Below are 20936 nucleotides of genomic sequence, written 5' to 3'. Positions count from 1 at the left end.
GATTTACACAATTTGTTATATCAAAATTTTCAGCTCGCGCTGCGCGCTCGCATTATTTTATTTGTGAGAAACCTATCCTCTTTGGAAATTCTTTCCAAAATTTGTCAAAATGCTCCTGTATCATGTCAGTATATCAAAAAATTAAGCTCGTGCTTCGCGCTTGCATTTGATTGTTGGCACACAAGCTTTTTCTTTAATTTTAAATAAAAACGAGCTTAGACCGTCCAGTTTTCAGGTCGGAATATCACCTTCATTATTCAATGGCGATACTTGTATCCTCTTCATTAATCACTTAAAACAGTCCTTATTGAGTCCCTTAATTATCACGTTACTGTAATAAAATTTCGGCTCGCGCTTCGCGCTCGCATTGTTTAGTTGGATACTTATCTTTGTTCATCATGATTATAAAAACTGCTCAGAATCTTCAGTTCTAAGGACTATCAAAGAATTTTTTGCTCGCGCTTTGCGCTCGCATTATACATTAAGACCACATGAGATACCTTATCTTGTATATAACAATAAAAACTAACATATACATGTATTTAAAACTTCAGTCTTTAGTTAGGACTACCCCCTGTAAAAATCCAACAAAAAATAGAATTATGGCGGCCAATCGAGAAAAATGTTGCTGAAATATTTTTCGCCCCCCCCCCCCCTATTGGTGAAAGCTGGATCCGCCCCTGCTATAGGTGCTCAAGGGGCTCCTATATTACCCCGGCTAAGCAATATAGTCTCCCGGTATAGTCTACCGATTCCGATGCGTACAGCTTTTTGAGGAATTACTTCCTGCCGGTACCCATTTACCTCACCTGGTTTGAGTGCAGCACAATGTGGATACTTTTCTTGCTGAAGGAAAACACGCTATGGCTTGGAATATGAACCCACGTCCACCAGATTAAACACGAGAATCTTAACCACTAGACCACAACGCCCCCAGAGAGTGGGTGGATTTTCCTTAAAGGACAAGTCCACCCCAACAAAAAGTTGATTTGAATAATAAGAGAAAAGTCCAATAAGCATAACACTAAACATCTCATCAAAATCGGAAGTAAAATAAGTGAATGTTATGACATTTTAACGGTTTCGCTTAATTAAAAAAAAAACAGTTATATGCGCATTCTGACTGGTATGCAAATGAGGAGACTATGACGTCATCCACTCACTATTTCTTTTGTATTTTATAATATGAACTATTCTAATTTTCTCCTCATTGTCAAGTGATACGATTAATTCCTCCCTGAACATGTGGAATTAGCATTGTTTAATACTATATGGTTCAGTCAAGTTGGTCCTTATTGTCAAATCTATAAAAAAATGAAATATTGTATAATTCAAACAATGAAAAAACAACTGAAACAAATAGTTAATGATGGACATCATCGACTGCCTCACCTAGTTGTGCATATTTTTGTGAAAAATAAGCTAAACTTTAAAATGTCATAACTTTCTTATTTTACATCTGATTTTGATGAAATTTTTATGCTAGTTTTATTTGGGTGGACTGGACTTTTAAAGATCGAGGAGTTATTATCATGAATGATTTACAAATCTGAATATTTGCCAATCTACCTTTTTTATTTACAGAGTTTGATCACCTACCGATTTTTTTTTATTTTTCTTTCAATAGAACTACCGCCGTTTTTATATTAATTTTGATAAATCAACTAACATTTCATGACAATTTCCTTAAATTTTGCACAGGATATTTGTAACAAGATTAAAATCATTTGTATGTATATCTGTTTAGAATTTGAATACAAATACAAGTTGGATCTAATCTATATAAATTTACATTAATCTCAGGGGTGGCAATCGATCCTGGGGGCCGGGGGCACAGTGCCCCTTCCCCACTTTTTGAAGCACTGAAAAAAATGCCTATTTTAATGCAAGAAAAATTCCCCTCACGAAGGGGTATACTGAGCCCCTTCGCCTGAGAAGGATCCGTTTTATGCTATTAGCAATTATAAGTGCCCTTTTGCCATCTGATATGTTTCTTGTGCCCCTTTTTCCCAAGGAAAGTGCCCCCTATGAAGTGAAGTGGACCGTTTTATATGTCTGCTGAGCAAGTTGCTACCTTGCTTTCTTGTGAGTTTCCACTTTTCGAATCAATCCCTTTATACCAAAGAACAGTAATGAGTGCCCTTAGATGTCCTGTGCCCCTTTCACCTGAGAAGGATCCGTTTTATGCCGTTAGCAAGACAGTGCCCTTTGTAAGCCCCTTTTTACCTAAGGAAAAATGGCCCCTCACGATCGCGTACTGAGCCCCTTCGTCTAACTGAGAAGGATCCGTTTTATGCTATTAGCAATTATAAGTGCCCTTTTGCCATCTGATATGTTTCTTGTGCCCCTTTTTCCCAAGGAAAGTGCCCCCTACGAAGTGAAGTGGACCGTTTTATATGTCTGCTGAGCAAGCCCCTACGAACGTACGCGGTCAGTACCCTTGCTTTCAGATACCTGAGAATAGGACCTGTTTTGTGTATTATCGGTGTGCCCATTATTTTGCCTTCTCATAGGTGCCTGTTCTTCATATCAGATAAGTTGTCCTGAAAACCACTCCTTTCGAATCCGATGAGCGCCTGGATTCTTTGGCATCGCACTGCTTCCTTCTGCAAGTGCATATTGAATGAAAAACACTTGTGAAAATAAGCCTTAAATTTTATTGAGTCATGTGAGTGGCCAGATAAGTCATTTTTTTATTTGTTTTAAGATCATGGGCGTACAAAGCGGGGGGGGGGGGGGACCCCCCCCCCAAAAAAAAAAAAAAAAACTCCAAATTTTTTACTGCAGATTTCACAAAATTCACAAAAACTTGCACAAATTCTATCAATTTTACTTATAAATGCAAAGCACCTCAGTGATCACTTGATTTTTTTCCTATAAAGATTACGCGTGCTGCCCCGACCCCCCCCCGCGAAAAAATAAGCATACGGCCATGTTTAAGATAGTGCCCTTTTCAGAAAAAAATATGCCTTTTTTATCTCTTCTGACTTCTGAGTATTATACAAAATATGGGAGAATGACACACTTTTTATGCCTAGTCACTAAAATTATTCTAATCTTCTCCTTTCTTAATTTACAACATATAACATTTATTTATTTCATTACTTTTATATGTCATTTTGTTATAGCAATTGTTATTGTATATAATTTGTATTTTACCTTGTACAGAATTTCGCAATTCAGCCTTTGGCTGCGATGAAGTTTTTTTGAATAAACCATTTCAATTTACAACAACAACAATTTCAATTTCAATAAAATACCTTCGACATCGACGTAGAGGGCAAAACTCACCTCTATATATCGGCGTCTTTTACTCTGTCCAAAATCTTCAACGTATTTTGGCCTTGGAATTATGCCTGAGGTTGTAAATTTGCCTTCCAAAGCGGAACTTGATGTTCCTGAAGTTCCCCTTACATCATCTGCATTAAAAGCAGGTGCTCATCACTTCGGAAGACAATGTGACAAGGCAAACAAGGTTGGTAAATTTGATCTCTCAATATCTGTTCTGTGTAGCCCCATACATTGTAAATTGTGTTAGTTGAAAAGGAAATTTTAGAACTCAAACTTTCCAAAGTCAAACTCCAATTTCCAAAGACCAAACGCAGCAAAGGCAAAGCCATGGCTTTGAACTTTAAAGAACTAACTTTACAAATTTACACAGAGCTTATATATAGACCTATCTAGACCAAAAGCTTCGGTATCTGTTTTGTTGGTTGTTCAGCTGAACTCCGGCGTTGGCTTCACTGTATGGTGAGACTACTACATATCGACCACCTCTTTTGAAACCGACCACCTTGTGCGCGTTAAAATTATTGCGTATTACAAACGATACGCGCAGTGTCCATAGAAACGGTAAGAATCGATTTTACGAGAAAAAAAGAAGCAACAAAAAGTAAATATTTAGTAGAAGTCACTAGAATTAATCAAAATTGTATTGACCAGACCCACTCACACAACATGCGAGGTTAGTAATACTAACCTCGCACAACGCATGTGGTTTCATAGTGGACTTTGACGTTTTCATTCATCACACGAATGTGAGGGAATAAAAAACGCCAAACATTTGAGTATTTCTCCACTAATGGAAATTTGTTTTTATGATTTAACTTTTTTTTTTAATGAATTGGAAATTATTTATAAAAGTGTTTTTATCGCTTACCTCCAAGTCTCAACCAGGATACTCCGTTCGATCCGTCCTTAATACTGCGGTGGAAAGTACGCAAACAACAATCGAAAAGCAATTTTTCGTATCGAACATTCTCAATTCAAGTCGTCAGCGCATAATAGGAAATTGTACCAAAAATCAACAGGTTGCATCTCATGTATATACTTATTGGTAAAGTACGCCATCTTTTGACAAGATGATGATGAAAGTGGATTGAACGAGCAAGAAAATAATGCTGATCGCCTAGAATGCAGCTAGCTTGCAACACCGTAAACAAAGGTACGGTAGGCACTTAAGAACCAAGTTTGAAAGGACACTCGTAAAATTACGTCACTCTCGCGATGAATAATCATTAGATCGTGGTCGTGCGTGTTCAATAAAAACTCTCTGCATGCATGCACTCAGTGTGTATTGAACACGCACGACCACGATCTAATGAATATTCATCGGCGAGAGTGACATAATTTTACGAGTATCCTTTCAAACTTGGTTCTTAAGTGCCTACCGACTTTGAAATAATATCGCGCGCCCTCTTTAGGCAAAAGTTGATATCAACGCTGATCAAGAGGCATCTACGTGAAGATCACGAAAAATGCTCTTATTTTATTAAAAACAACACCAAACAGAATTCAACACTTGATAATAGTGACTGAACAATCCATATGGTTCGGTAAGTGTCATAGAATAAATATAATGCTTAGCTACGATGTAAAGTCATAGTTATTTTAGTAAAAAGGGTGTGAAAGATTCGCGTGCACCAGGTGCATATGAATCCTTCACACACGAGACGATTTGAAACCATGAGTGGACCAGACCCAAACCCCGCTGAAAAACCAAGAAATCCGATAGGAAACTGCTTTAGAACAAATATCTGTCGTCAATCGTCGAATCATGTGCCGGAGCTCGCAATGGAAGTAGCGAGACGATCATTTAGCATGTTGACATCACAGAACTGATTTGGAAGAGTCCAAATACTTCGCCACAGCGACAAGAATAGGCCGTAAACTTAGTGTATCGCGGGTGGTCGGTTTCAAAAGATGGGTGCAAATGAGCAAATGTAAAATCGTCGCATTCGTTGTTCGTCGATATATACGCTGATTGAATCGGAGTCGCCGTGAGAAACATGGAAATCTGATCTGCTTAATTTTCTGCACAAATGAGATGAAAACTGGGTAAAATTGATGAATATTTTCGCAGATACAATGCTTAGAAAAATAGAAGATTAGGTGGTCGATAAGGGGTAGTTCCAACCATACCGTGTATGACTACGAGGAGAAATTTTTAAAAAATGTTAAAAAACTCCTTGAAACAGACGGCTGCCAGCTGTCTAATATAGGCCTAGTCACATATTGTATTACCGGACACTATCATGATTCCAGACGCGCATTTTTGTCATGTTTGTACGAAAACAATTTCGTACCAAGGCTTCCGCAGTTCAATTTCACAGAGCAATAAATAGTTTTTACATAGAAAAATATCATGAAGATTGTAAAAACAAGGTGAAAAATCCACTTTTAGATTTTTATCTACAAAGTGACAGAAAATGCTTGAAATATTATCATATGTACATAGTTTTGCATTAATTAAAGTACAAGTCCACCCCAACAAAAACTTGATTTGAAAAAAAATTATTTTACATCCGATTTTGATGAAATTTTCAGCATTGTGCTTGGCTGATTTTTCTCTATTGATTAAAATCAACATTTTTCTGAGGTGGACTTGACCTTTAAGAATTGATTTTCTGACAAATACGGGCCTGATTGGCCGAATTTCAATCTCCTCTCATTTGATCGAATGTTGAGGTGTGGTGTGTTAATTGTTGGTGATCTGCGATGTTGTCGGATAGTTCAAGGTATACCGTGTGTGAGGTTTACAGTAATTAAAGCTGTCGACGATCGACAGTGCATCGACAGAAGTAGAACTTGATAAACAAGCATAATATTAGAAAGAGCCATGGAAAATGCAGCTAAAAAGAAAAAAAAATGAGATTAGTTGGCAAATACAAATTTATTACCAACATCTGCTCAGATTCCATATAAAAAAAGCAAACAAATGATATATGAAGAAAAAATCACCCCAATTCTTCATTACATCATTATTAATCAAGAATAACTTCACCCGTCCGGCGTAGCCTTGAGGACTTCGTGATGATATTTTAAAATCTTTTGACAGATACTTCTTCATCACGAAGCCTTGAAACACCTTGCGTACACTCATTCAATGAACAAGGTTATGATATAACCTTGTTCTCATTTACATCTCTATGTGTGGCGAAATAAGGTGGATAATGTTTGGATTATTTTCTCTTTTTCTTTTGGACAAATGCTTGATTTTTTTTATACTGTCAGGTTCCATTACAGCTTTTCATTATATAACTTGGCTCTTAAGTAAATTTGAGTCTTTAATTTTTTTTTCTTTATTAAAAATAGAGCTTGAAAATGAAAATTTTCTTGCCATATTACTTTCCACCAATTGAGGGCGTACACAAAAATATGCCCAAAATTCAAGTTTTTGAGCACTCTGGTCAACACATAAACTATTCTAACTTACTAATGAAAATTGAATTGCAACTGTATGGAAATTGATAATTTTGGTCACAAAAGTGATATTTTCATGATTTTTTAAAGTGTGTGCTCAATACAGCATTGGCATACCATAGTCCTACCTGTAGATTCTCCACAGGCAGGATGGTAGCAGTGAACAAGTGCTTCCGTAGGCATATAAGAGACAAATGTAAACAACGATGGATTGAAGATAGAAATAACGTAAATTTGTATCATTCTATTTATCTATACACCTTCGTACGTCCAGTGCGTATGAAGGTGCAAAAAGATATGTTAAAAAAGGTTAAAAATGAGAGCTTTCTTACCAGACCGATCTCGTGTAGATCCCTCGATTCATTTGTAAAACAATGCAAATACATGTACAATAGGCTTGACCCTTGAACCGCTTTGTCATGACGTACCTTCGATAAGCGATGTTACAAATGCCGTTTGAAGAACAATTTATAAATGAAAATTATTATTTAACAAATGATAAGATTTCAAACTTGATTAGAAATAAGCTTATAATATATAATAATTATTTCTAATCAAAACGACATTTTGTAATCGATTTTGTAGTCGATCCAGGCATAGCCAAGGAATGTCCCGATTATGACACTGAAAATCCATCTGAAACTTTTTGCAATCAAATAGGAGGAATCTGTGACATAATGTAGCCTCCGGCCCCTTAGGCCCTACATGTACATGTATTTCCATTTCAAAAAGCACACAGATGCTTTTCCAAGATTTAAGAAACAGGGTCACCAAAGCTATGGCAATAGTGCACTAGAAATTTAAAAATCTGTTATTTAGTTGGGAGTTTCTTAAATTTTTGTAGAATTTATTATTGTAACTTCAAAATACATAACACACCACAGAAAAAGTAAACTGCATTGAATTTGTGCATGAATGAAGTCAACTGCAATTTCCAGGTCTGCCTTGATCTAACATTCGCTTCAAGCAAGAAGTGGGTGCCAATGGCCACTGCAACTTCCAGACATTGAATCCTGCAGTGTTTCAATTCTTTGGCTGAGAGACTGGCCCATTGACATCTTTGTTGTCAAAGTGTAGGTGAGCTCTAATTTTCTTGCACACCTGTCATAATTTTGCTCTCATTTATGCAGGAATTTATGCTGTGCAGGGATGAAGAGAAGGATCCAAGGAAGTGTTTAGAAGAAGGAAGACAAGTCACAAACTGTGCTTTCAAATTCTTCAATCAAATAAGAGCTCATTGTAATGAATCATTCACAGAGCATTGGACCTGCTTAGATTATAACAAGCAAGAATTCAGAAGGTGAGTGAAGTCTTGCTCAAGTCATTCATTTGTGTGTTTAGTATCCATGTGGGTGATACTAATTTAAAATTGAAAAAAAAAAGAGAAAAGTTTTCAGAGCTGAAGATGATTAGGACTTTAGGAGAGTATATTTAAACAATAAATAAAATGAAACTTTGGTTATTTTCATTTGATAATCCATCACTTTTTGTGTTTCTTTTTTTTTCTTTTTATTATTTTTTAATTTCAGTTTGAAGGAGATCATGAATTTTTGTGCTGCGAACCATTATAATTGTAATTCTTGTTCTGGATTACTCGCCTTCTTAAACTTTTCTCAGCATCACTTTTTGAAGATTTTGGTGCTAATAAACTCCTTATCTCTCTTTATTTTAGATGCCGTGAAACTCAAAAGAAATTTGACACATGTGTTTTTGAAAACCTGGGATGGGTCAGACCAGAACTTGGAGATATGGGAAAGGTAATGGTTGTTGTCTCTTACATGTAGCTGTTAAAGTGATTTTCCCTTGAAATATTGGTTTTTATTAACCAACTGCTTACTGCAAACCAGTGTTAACTGTACTGAATCCAGTTAACAAAGTTAATTGATAATACACTTCAGAGATGGTATTCTGAGATCCCTTTTATCTCAAATAAAATCAAATATTTATTGTAAAAAACATTTAATTGCATAGACCGTTAATTTTATCTCTGTAAGACATACCTGTTTTTGAAGCAATATCCAATGAGAAATGCTGTTGTATAGCACTCTCATCTTGTTCAACCAATTAAAATCTGTTCTGCCAGGAGGTGTGGCAAAGGAACAAGATTGCATCAATTTATTGAATTCAATTATACATACACTATAAGCTAATGCATCTTGAAAGAGATTATTTTTAAATAATTCTCTCATATTTTTGTTGATGTCAATATCACATCATTACAAGCATCATTTCAAAGACAATATTAATCAAGAAAAATTTGATGAAATAGTTCCTAATTCTACAGAAATATTGTTAATAAGGTGTTACTCTCGATTACACATAAAGCTTATTCACCTAGAAACATTGCTGAAATGAACATTGCAGAGAGAAAATAACCCCCACACAGGCCACACTATTTCAAGTTTATTTGAACTTTTATTTAAAGTAACATGGGCGCATTAACCGGCGCAAACACATCATTCATGCTTCAATGGTTAGATATGTGATGGATATGTCTACGTACTACACAGGCATTGCTCTGTCGCATATTATCTTAAGATGTGCAAGATAAAATTTATCGCAGATAAAATTTCACATTTTATCTCTTAGAATACCAATTTCATTTTAAGAGATAAAATGAAATATTTTAAAGATAAAATTACCTCAGAACACCACCCCACTCCCAATTTCAATTTTTGGACTGCCATATTCAAATAATCTCCCAAGTCAGAGCAATATTTCAACCCAGATTATACAAAGTATCCTTAATTTGCCTCTTCTAAGTTGCACTGGTAAAGAAAATTTCTGTGATAGCATTTGAATAGGGAAGATTCACTTATATCTCGTCTAATTATTTTTGTTTATATATGTGCTTTTAAATATGTTAGGGCCTTTTGATGTTTAACTTAATTAAAAACTTTGAATAAATCTACAAGATATTTTTAGATCACATTGGAAATCTTACATACATTATCATGGTCAACATAAAATCAAGACATTCGAAATCATAAGCAAACAGTGGATCTGTTGAAGATAAACTTCAGATGTGGTTATGAGATTGGAATATAGGAGAAACTGACTAAGGATGTCAGAAAAATTGATAATAATGCACCAAATAAATTGTCATATTCCAGAAGATGCTGCCATTTTTGTAACTCCTAACAATGTCCATAACTTACCATTGAATATTAGGGGATGCTATTGCTATTTATTTTTCTTGCTTTATTACATTTGATAGTTTGACACACATTCCTTTTGTTTTATAGCTATGTGTCATACTCAAAATTAGATATAGAAATGTGTAGTTCATGAAATTTTGCTTCATCATTTGGATCATCGAATAACTTTTTCTCATTGTTTTGTCACTTCTAGGTGACTGTTGTGAAGACTGAGAGACCTGTACCCGAATTTGATCTGAGACCGATTCCTGAACCAACACCTCGGCCAGTCCCACCTGCTGATCTTCCTGCTTCAAAGACCGGCTCCAAGTATTTTTTCTTTTGGTAGTGGACATAGACAACTTCATCCACTTGGATTTGTCAGTGTATAGTTTTAGTAGCCATGCATCCATCAGAAAAGGGAAATCTTATGGAGATGCTGCATGTGAAGTAGAACATATTTCTCTTTTAAAGATATATGTATTGCAGCACAGACTCGCAGCATTTGAAACCATTTTGGCACAATGGTCATTATCACAATTTTCCATAGTTTTATTTATGTGATTCTAAATTCTGTGTTCTTTTAAGCATGTACAGCAGATTATTGAAAAAATGCCTATGGAGGCTTTGAAATAGAAAAAGCAAATTTGCGAGTGCATGGCATATTCAACTAGTGCCATATAATATATGCAGATTTGTGCATATTGTTGTCCTCCTTTGAATGCTTAAGTAGTCCCTTTTCTGGTGGATGATTAATGGTCATCTTTGAAATGTGAATAAATAGTATTTTATTGAAAATGACACTGGTTTACAGTGTAAATTTTAAGAGGATGGGGGTATAATCTGCCAGTGAAATGGCAGTCTTGAGATGTGCCATTATGTCATGTTTACATATTATTACTCCAATTTTAGACTTCATGAAATTATTTTGCATAAAGTTTCAAAGAAGATGAAGGATCATTTCATTTTGGACATTATTTCCTGAAGTTTAATGGTAAGACCCTTATGCAGTGTGTAATATAGATTATATTGTAGACACATCACCTTAAATCAGTCTGTGATTTCTCAGTCAAAACACTTTTGTCAAATATTGGCCTATTTGTTGGCAATAAACTGGAAAAATGTCAAATTTAGTTTGGAAGTCATTCTCATTTATGTAGACTTCTCACATTCTATCCATTGCTTACAGATGTGTGGGTGAAAGGAATGGGGTTGGGAGATCAAATTAGGGAAGTGAATCTTAGAGGTGGAGTGAGAGGTTATTATTTCAAATTGATTTTACAGTTCTGTGCAGAGATTATCAACAAAAACACTTTAAACACTGCAAGTCAGGCAAGAGATGTGTTTTCATTAACCAAATGTCCTCTACTACAAAACTTGTTGACTTCTATTCTTTTTGGCCAACACCCTTCCCCCAAATACTAACCCCAATTTTCACCATTTTTTTTTCATTATTGCATTTCCTGTAAAGACAAAGCAAAAAATGGCAAATCTAGCAAAAATGCATGGTTCTTATCATGAGCAGAGGACTGACTCTCAATCTGAATTTCGTGTTTATCATGACCATGCACGGTTCTATAATATGCAAGTAGTCTCCACTGCACACAAAAAAATATATATTCAAAAAGAACTAAAATAGTTGCTTTACTATTGTACCAAGGAATTAGAGATGAGTAATGAGAGAAGAGGAAAAAAGAATTAAGATTGAGAGGAAATATTTGAAAAGAAATTTTGATATATGTAATTTGTGATATTAATGAATTACTTTTAAGTGTAGTGTTCAACAAAAATAAAAATGGAGAGCTTGATGAAAATGTGTGATTAAGAAGTGATGGAGAAAAGGAATATTAAAGGAGAAAGCTTGGATGGAGGCATTTCTGAATTAACATTCTGCCCTTTGAACAAATGATTAACCCAAATATTATTTTACGCTTCAAGTTATAATTCAACTTTCATGCTTTTGCTGAGTTTTGTTTTTCAGAATTTCATGGTTTGATTTCCTTATCATGGTTAAAGGAGGCATGTGATTTATCATGATCCTTGGTATTGTAGATGTTAAACAACAATTGTTTCATTTCATAAAACACCATAAAGCATGTAGTCATCCAATAGAATACTGATCAGGGTGATGTTTTTTTTAAGCTACTCATTGATTAAGCACAACTTTATGAACTAACAAGTAACAATTTGTTTAAGTACTATATCAGATTCTCAATCCTTTTTATTCCCAACAAAGCTTTCTTTGTTTGCAAGCGTCTCAGTCTGAATTAATTTTTTTTTTCAACATTTGATTAGGGTTATAGGATTGCATTCCCAGTGTTTTAATGAATTGAAATTCTTGGAATGTGGTATCTTCTTTAGAAAAAAATGAACACCACAATTTTGTGAAGTATTTGTGAAACATCCCTAGGTGTATATCATAGCCACTTTACAATATTCTTGGAAGAAATTTTGTTTTTCTTTCAACAGCCAAATCAGTTTTACTTCCAGACACATCACACTCACAAGTAACAGGTATAATTGTACATTATTGCAAAGCCATTTGAGTCGAGTTTGCTACATTTTCTAGCTTGAAAAAATATGGATCAATATAATAAACCTTAAAAAGATAAAGATCCATGTTGGCTGGGTTTGCACTTCAAATTTTAAGCATATAAACAGTTAGCCTTAAAGGCAAATTCAACCACAACACCAAGTTGAATTAGATTGAGAAATAATTTTCATTGTAAAGCTTGCTCTGTTTCTTCTCTATTGATTTAAATTCAAGTCAGTGTTGAGGTAATAGACTTTGCCCGAGAGTTAAACATGTTTTTATATCATTTCAAGCTATCGATAAAACTGAGAAGACAGACTTGTTTTGAATGAAAGTTGCCTACTTAATATTCAAAGGATGGTCCAGGCTGGAGATATTTCTATCTCAATAAATAAAATAAAGCCCACCTAATGAATATTCATGACGATGTGCATGTAACTGTTTTCACAAAATATCTATAAACTTTGAATTCAGTAACTTTATTTGTTATCCAATTTTGATGAAATTGTCAGCATTTTGGTCTATGAATTTTACTGTATTTATTTAGATATATATTTTCAGCCTGGACCATCCCTAAAAAAAAACCATTATTTATAAATTTTCTTAAAACTTTAATATAAAAATGCAAGATCATAAACAAAGAATTGAACTTCATTAACAACATTCATACTATCATTGAACATGAAGTTCTGACAAGTATCAGATTATGCTCCCATACAGGTTAATTAATGAAATGCTTCAATACATAAAGCAATAAAAAAGATGCAGTGTCTTCTCATCTTATAATTTAACATGATGAATTTTGTTAGGCTTGAGAATGGAGCAAATTCTTCAGAATGCTCTTTGGAATTGGTCACATTGCAAGGGTCACAGAAAGGGCACCCCCCAAAAAATAGAATATATATATATCGTCAATTGCTTTAATGGATCTGTACCAATGTTAAAATGTGGAAAATTTTAAGGACATTACAAATGTATAATTTTACAGGATTTTTTCAAAGTGTAAACTTTTTTTTGATACGCACTGTATATATATATATATATACAGTGCGTATCAAAAAAAAGTTTACACTTTGAAAAAATCCTGTAAAATTATACATTTGTAATGTCCTTAAAATTTTTCCACATTTTAACATTGGTACAGATCCATTAAAGCAATTGACGATGTAACTGTCGAAAAATGTTTCCGCTTGAATGAGCATCACTTACTTTTGAAAAGTTAGTGAAAAATGATTTGCGCAGAACTTTGAAATTGTTATGCGAATAAAAGTAGACCTTAATCATAAAGAACACATGGAAGCTGGCTAGTAAAATCGATGTGAAGATATCTTCTACCTTGTTTGACTTGTTTCCTTGCTCAAAACACTTCGAAGAGTGCATTTCGCCCCACCCCACTCCCCCATACTCTGAGGCCATCGTGACGATATTGGCTTTACACTGAGCTGTGATTTACATGGAATGGTTTAAGTTTGATTTTCATTTTGTTAATCATTGCTAAGCTTGGGAAAAGTGTGGAGAAACAAGTATTAATGAAAAATGAAATCTAAACCCACTTTCAATAATAAAAACTTAGTGAAAAAGTGCTGGAGATGTCTGATATAAACTTTTGTTCAGATTCAGTTATGTCCTCAGATCCAGCTGGCACAAATAGGGTAAAGGTTGTGCTTACTAAGTGTTGAAATAAGTGTTGAAATTTCAATTTGGGTGGCAAAATTGTTACAAAATGCTTGAATATATTCATTTTATTTCAATTGACTAAAAGTACAAGGGAAATGTATGATAAATCTTTTTAGGGTAAGTTTGATTTCGCCCTTGGCCCCTTGACACAGCATGAAAACGAGCATTTCTGCGCAGATTTCTGCGAGCTTTACAGAAATGGACAGTGCTCACTCAAGTGTAAAATTCTGACAAAACTTTTACTTTCATTGGATAGATGAGACCCAAAACCAAGATTATAGGTGAAAAAATTACCCACATGTTGTATATTTTTAAATTCCCAGGGCTTTTTCAAAGTGTAAAATTTTTTTTGATATGCACTGTATAAATGGAAATTCATGCTTGAGCGAGCACTGCCCACTTAAACAAAGGGTATGAAAATTAGGGTGGGCCGGAATTAGCCTTCCAATTTCTTTCAGGATTGTTTGTTTGGTACTTGCAAAGTTGAGGCTTATTTGGTGAATTAAAGATCAATTGTGATCAGAATTTCTTTAGTTTTTTCGTGTTTGGTTTACAGTTGATAGAAAAGTCTGTGAAGCAATATTGAAATTCCTCTGTACATACACTGTATGTACAACTGGTTAAACTGCCTAATGGTCTATACCTGCCTCATTTACTTCCTGTGAGGTCTCATCCAAGATGGTCTAATCCTACAAGTTCATTTCTTACCCATTTGATATAATTGCCATTAAGCCCATTCACCTGTTTGTCTAATTTCCAATTAGTCTACACACATTTCCTGTAATTTCCACTTGGTTTTAACACAACTTTGTCTGTGTGGTGAAATGAAATATTAAGAAATTTTCATTTGATAAAGTAAACATAAAAAAAGTTGAAATTACACCAAATTGGCATTAGACTAAATGAAATTTAAATAAAGTGGGTATTCGACTAATTAGTGTAGTGTGAACCAAATGGCAGTTAGACCAAATGATTTTATACCAAAAAGGTTTTAGTGTATGCTGTATTAGACTACATGAGGAGTAGAACTCCTAAGTAAACCAAATGACTACAAACTGTCCAACCAATCTGTCTTTACCGTAACCTCTGACACTTATTATTATCATTTGCCACATGGTACTGTATTAAAGACTCGAGACAATGATTTTAACTGAATTCATTGACCTTTAATGAAAAAGGAAACCATATTCATGTACCAACCCCTGGCTCCAATTTACTGTAACAAAGCTTGACCTGTTGGTTTATGGTTTTTTTTATTCTCTTCTTATATAACTGCTCCATTTTGATACAAAATTTCCAGAGACTTGGTAACCAAAGAATTTTAAGCAGTCCTGAGCAAATCAGATTGCAATATACATCTAGTTTGCATCAAGGATATGCTGCCCCAGTTTTATGGAAAAACCCCTCAAACTTGCTTAGAATCATCAACACATAGGTTTTAAATCTGCTCTTGAATAAAATGTATCTCAATTCAACTAAGTTAACTCTGAAACATTAACTTCCCTTTATTTCCTTTTGCTTTTAAAACATATAGGGAATTAATACTGTAGTGCTATTTAAGAACCTATTTGCATATTTCAAAGGCCATCATTATCAGGGTCATGGTGGCGAGCTGTATCCTTGAAATTTAAAATATCAAATTCATATTCACTTGGTCATTTGAATTAGTTCCTCATACATGTACAGTATGCTTACATAATTTGAAATTTTTATATTCCATTAAAAAATCAGGAAAATGATGAGTTCTAGTTAGACACTAAAAAAGTGCAATTCAGACAACACCCAAGAAGGTTTACCCCTCTCAAGACATTCCTTTTAACCCTAATACTCCGGGAGGGGGGGGGGTGCCGTAATGCCCCCTGTCAAATTTTTGTCGGTACTTTCTAATGCCTCAACATTTCGAAATTTCTCTGATAATTCCCGGACAGGTGTCGGATTATGTTCACCGAACATGTTAGAGAAATTTCACTATTTTTATTTTCTTGTTATGACTGTGTATAACCCTATGGACAAAATCAGGAGCTTTTCCAATTGATGAAATACTTTCTAGTATCGCGATTGTCTCAAAGAGTGTAAATCATTACCAAACATTTGCACATACACACATCCACATTCACACATACGCACACCCATGCATCTGAAAATGCTTGATGAAAAACAAAGAAATACATAATAAAATTGAAAAACAATAAAATACATAAGAAATAATTACCACAACCTATCTTTCTTTCAGGAATTGATGAGGGAGTTATGAAAGACATTTCTACCAAAAATTGCTATTCTTGAGACTTTATTTAGTGAGAAATACCAAAATATAGGACTTCTCGCGTAAATTAATTATTTTTTTTAAAGTGAAAGGACTTTCGTAAATTTAGCAATAAAACTTTGTAGATTACATAATTCTTGACCCTTGTGCAAAATTTTTAGGCAATCGCGCGACCCATGGCCAAGATCTCAATAACAAGCTTTGAAATAACTGGAGCAGTAGAGTTAATCATCATTGTAAATGTTGCTATTGGTCCTTCCAAACCTTGTCCACCCCAGCTTAAATTTATAAGAAAAACAAATTACTAAAGTAATGAAAATTTTGAACAAATTGGATGTAAAATAAGAAAGACATGGCTCTTCAAACTTTCACTATTTACACAATAAACCAGCAAATCATTGGTGAGGTGCAAATGAGAGAGAGCTCAGCATGTAACATTCTCGCTATTCAGTTCATATTTCATGAAACATGGAATACTTCATGTTCTGCACATGAATAAGCTCTAGATTGCTACATTGGCAATTCCATAGTTCAAGAAGGAAACAAACTTTATTATGAGAAAAAATATTTAAGATAATTAATGAGAAAAATTGAAATATTTTGTATTTCAATGAAAAAAAAAACATAACAGTGACTGGGTGATATAATAAAATCCCTCATTTACTTACTAAGATGTGAAACTTGAAATATAAATTTACATCCAAATTTGATGAGTTTTTTGTTCTGCTTGTTTGATTTATTTTCTTTACATATTTAAATCTACTTTTAATTAGGATGGACTTGGTATTTAAGATGTTTTTGTACAAGTGTTATAAAATGTAAATGTCACACCAAAGGGAGGTTACACATTTCTCAGGGCTCTGAAATTTATTAATTTCAAATACATGTTTTGATTTTTTTTTTTTTGGGGGGGGCTCATCTTTCATGGCATCAAAGGCCCAAACACAATAGATTCAGTGTGTACAAAGAGTAATTACACACCCTCTTCTCAAGTTTAGCACAACATGATGTATTAACATCATCCCTCAGAATAATCATCTTTTTCAAAGTATGCAATAATCTCATTGACAGTCTCGGGATCCAGGCTGCAATCCATGAGTTGTTGTCTTGATGCTGTAGCAACTGAAGATAAATTGCCACATCCTTGCTGAAGCACCATGCATTGTTCAAAGTAGTCAAGGATCAAAAGATACCCTCCTAATGAAAGACAACAAAACTAGAAGTGGTTTTTGCAAGTACACGATATTGAAAAGCTTCCATATTAAGTCTTTCCAATGTTTGTGGTCATATATGGTGTAACAAAGCCCAACATTGTGTACAAACATGGTGAGATACTTTGCCTCACGTACGCTTACAAACAGGTATTTAGAGACTTCATAATTTTTCAGTGTCCACAATGTTGCACGATTTAACCAATGACATCATCATAATATCATTATGATCATGGCTAATGCTAATAAAGCATCAATTATTTTATTCAATTGTTATGGGGCAGGTAGAATGATGGCAGAATTTTGTCTGCTCAATTCTAGACAAATTTTGTGCTAACTTTCCAATTGATTGGACCTCCAAAAATGTAATATTAAACTTATCTGCATTCAGCAACATTTCCTGATGCCTATTACAGACTATGTTGAAAATAAATATTGCTGACTTCCTGAATGTTTTCTTGCCAAGTTTGGACAAGCTTTCAATCTTTTGGTAAGGATATGATGATGATTTAGACCCAACTGGGATAGAATGTTGAGAATCATCTGAGCACTGTTCTGCCGTGATAAGATAGCATCCAGACGAGACCTCAGGATGTTGCACGTCGGTGTACAGGTTGCCTGCATCATGATTAAAACATTGAAAAAAGTTTAACAAATCGACACATTTTACAGGTTAGAATGTAGTTATCAGGCATATTGTGCCCCCAGAATTTATGATTGAAGATATTATACACAATTTGATACTGAAATATCGTCTATCTGATTTAATAATGGGAACTGGTTAAAGAGAACAAATATTTACTCTCTAATTCTGCCACAACATAAAACAGCCAAGGATTACGATACCATAGATAGATGTTCAATGAAGTGGATTGTCATAGACTCAAAATTTATTGTTCTAAACATTACCAGGTAAACTAGGAAATCTATTATATTTTGTGAGTGAACACCTACCTCTCAAACTACATTATGAATTTTTGTATGATGGGGGGGTGTGGAGATTTACCTGAGCAATTGTTAGAATGGTTTGCAAACATTCACTGTCATTATGTACTGGCAATATTCGGAGGTTGTGATCTATGAATCTGTAATAAAGAAGCAGACATTTACATACTGTCAGTAGTCAATGAAGGCAGGTGTATCTACTTGGCTAGTCCACGTCCTGGACAATTTTTATTGATTGGGCAAACCAGGGGCAAATCCTATCGGACCTACCGGTACCCCCACGCGCACACATAACCAACACACACACACACACACACGCCATCCACTGATTCACTTACCCCCAGTGATTCACCTAACCCACTGATTCACTTTCATATGACTACTCGGGGGGGGGGGGGGGGTGTATGCATGTTATGGGGATGTAGTGTGTTGGGTGTTTTTGGTAGTCATGTCATACAAAATAACAGTCCAGGAGGTGGACTACTTGGCAAGATCCAATATGTACTATCTCTTCATATAAAAATTACTTCCCCATCTAACGAATTTAAGACAGTTTAGAAAATAAGTTAGTGTCACATAATTATTGATTTCATTTCTTTCACCCATAACAGTGAGATTTATTTTCATCAAAAAAAATTTCACTTACAAACATCAGAAATACAATTGCAAAATAATTGACAACTTGATTATAAACATTTCTTTCATTTGCCTTTTCTTTAGACCCTTATTGATTTCATTATATGATGATGTTCTCTCACCTGGTTTGTATAGCTGATATGATAGCCATCTCGTGGGGTCCATGGAGAGCTGATGTCAATACCATATAGCTATTCCTATGAATTTGGACAAATTTCTGCAGCCTGAAAAAGGAGCAAATGATACTGATATTGGCATATGAAGGGAAAATATTAGACATAACATATTACTACTTTAAACATTAAATAACTATGGACAGTGGCGGACCGTGACCCGGAGGAGACAAAGCATTGGGGGGCACAGCATTGTTCACAGACAATGCAGTGCCCCCCCCCCATGCTTTGTCTCCTCCGGGTCACGGTCCGCTACTGACTATGGAAGAATGTTTTGGACTTACATAATGGATACATTTTTATTGATTTATGCATCCAAGTTCCAATTGCATTAACAAGAAACTGATCTATGCAGTTTCAAAGAACAAAGTGAAATTATGATAATCAGGATCTATAGATCTATTCAAATTACAGGATCAGGAAACAAATTCATCTTAATTTTGTCTTGAACATGAAGAATTCGTTGATAAATATATGCTCAATAATATAGAAAATATCAGGAAATCTGAAAAAAAGGGTTTAAACTGGAAACGGACTAATTCATGACAAATCATTACTCCTTATCAAAATTCATGAACTAACCTCTCTAAGAATTCATGGTCCAACTGTATTCTTCCTGACTTTGGTGGCCACTCTAAAGATGTTTTCTCAAGGGGTACAATGAGAAAGGCCACAGAAGATAGAGGAAAGATGATGGAGGAAGATACAGTGGTGTCACTAACTAAAAAGATTAGAGTATGCAAGTGTTGATAAGATTAAACATTCACTAAAACACAGTCCAAGTAGTTCATAGTCATAGTAACCGTGAAGAACCATGTTAACTTCATGTTTGGTATAGGTCCTAAATGTATTTTATTTTTTTTGCTGAAAGTGAGTGGTAGTATAGGTTAACTTGTTCGAGAATCTGATGAGCGCCATCCTTTTTGGGGGAAGGGGGTTCTTAATTTATCCCCCTCATAAAATCCTTGATCCACGACTGATTTTTTATCTGTAAAAGGGCTTAGACAATCGCTCTTGCGATCATTTGGTCACAATATATGTTGCACACAATCGCAACGGTTTATGCAGTGGCATCGCCAATTGTGAAAGGGGCGAAAGAATGCCTTTGAGCTGGTGTTTATGAAGCGTTTGGATTAGTGTCCAGACTTTGAAACAGAGAGTCATGGGTTAGAATACCAGCCATGGAATAGAATGCTTCAGCAAACATTGATCCACAATGTGCTACACTCAACACAAGTGAGGAAAATGGTTTGTGGAATTAATTCCTGAAAAGCTGGGGGCACTGGATTCGTCAAGCTTAGCCAGGTAATATAGGGGTGCCTTGAGCACCTAACAAGTAACAAGGTGGATATGTGCACTATACAAATACCCTATATTATCATTTTTAGAGTTTGGGAGATCTGAGCAACAACCACCTTGCACAGTCACAATATCTTTCAAGTTTCATTTGAAAAATGAGTTAACATCTTCTGTAGATCTAGATTGAGTCTAAGTGAGATCCCAATTGCGGACAACAAGCCCACATTATATTTGTTTTGATTTTAGATACTAGCTAGAATTACCAGTGTAGGGATTTACAATTCTGACACTCTCCCATGTCCCCATCATGACCCCATCACAGACATGACTATATAGGAAAGGTGGAGTTGAATAGTT

The 20936-nt window shown here is 34.8% G+C and overlaps 2 protein-coding genes across 2 annotated transcripts; one reads left to right on the top strand and one right to left on the bottom strand.

The window, feature by feature from the left end:
- The first annotated feature begins 3279 nt into the window (after positions 1 to 3279).
- LOC121409976 (NADH dehydrogenase [ubiquinone] 1 alpha subcomplex subunit 8-like) lies at positions 3280 to 10968 on the top strand. Its single transcript, XM_041601777.1, has 4 exons — positions 3280 to 3475; positions 7833 to 8002; positions 8375 to 8459; positions 10054 to 10968. The coding sequence occupies exons 1-4, from the start codon at positions 3353 to 3355 to the stop codon at positions 10186 to 10188; spliced, it is 513 nt and encodes a 170-aa protein (XP_041457711.1). The 5' UTR covers positions 3280 to 3352; the 3' UTR covers positions 10189 to 10968.
- A 5577-nt stretch (positions 10969 to 16545) lies between these two features.
- Positions 16546 to 20018, bottom strand: LOC121412168. Its single transcript, XM_041605076.1, has 5 exons — positions 19863 to 20018; positions 19230 to 19331; positions 18533 to 18611; positions 18027 to 18144; positions 16546 to 17479 (listed from the first exon to the last, which is right to left on the bottom strand). Exons 2-5 carry the CDS (start codon positions 19292 to 19294, stop codon positions 17334 to 17336), a joined length of 408 nt encoding a protein of 135 aa, XP_041461010.1. The 5' UTR covers positions 19295 to 19331; positions 19863 to 20018; the 3' UTR covers positions 16546 to 17333.
- Between the last annotated feature and the right edge of the window lie 918 nt (positions 20019 to 20936).

Source organism: Lytechinus variegatus, chromosome 3, assembly GCF_018143015.1.
Source record: "Lytechinus variegatus isolate NC3 chromosome 3, Lvar_3.0, whole genome shotgun sequence".
Classification (NCBI taxonomy): domain Eukaryota; kingdom Metazoa; phylum Echinodermata; class Echinoidea; order Temnopleuroida; family Toxopneustidae; genus Lytechinus; species Lytechinus variegatus.
This window is presented reverse-complemented; position numbering and strand designations above follow the sequence as displayed.

Excerpts from the sequence above, each read along its gene's own strand:
- LOC121412168 (XM_041605076.1), bottom strand. The coding sequence starts at position 19,294 with ATGGTATTGACATCAGCTCTCCATGGACCCCACGAGATGGCTATCATA. Across the intron at positions 18,612-19,229 it reads ATATCAGCTATACAAACCAG|ATTCATAGATCACAACCTCC; the intron begins GTGAGAGAACAT and ends TCTTTATTACAG. Across the intron at positions 17,480-18,026 it reads GTTGGGTCTAAATCATCATC|AATGCATGGTGCTTCAGCAA; the intron begins ATATCCTTACCA and ends ACTACTTTGAAC.
- LOC121409976 (XM_041601777.1), top strand. The coding sequence starts at position 3,353 with ATGCCTGAGGTTGTAAATTTGCCTTCCAAAGCGGAACTTGATGTTCCT. Across the intron at positions 3,476-7,832 it reads AATGTGACAAGGCAAACAAG|GAATTTATGCTGTGCAGGGA; the intron begins GTTGGTAAATTT and ends TCATTTATGCAG. Across the intron at positions 8,460-10,053 it reads AACTTGGAGATATGGGAAAG|GTGACTGTTGTGAAGACTGA; the intron begins GTAATGGTTGTT and ends TGTCACTTCTAG.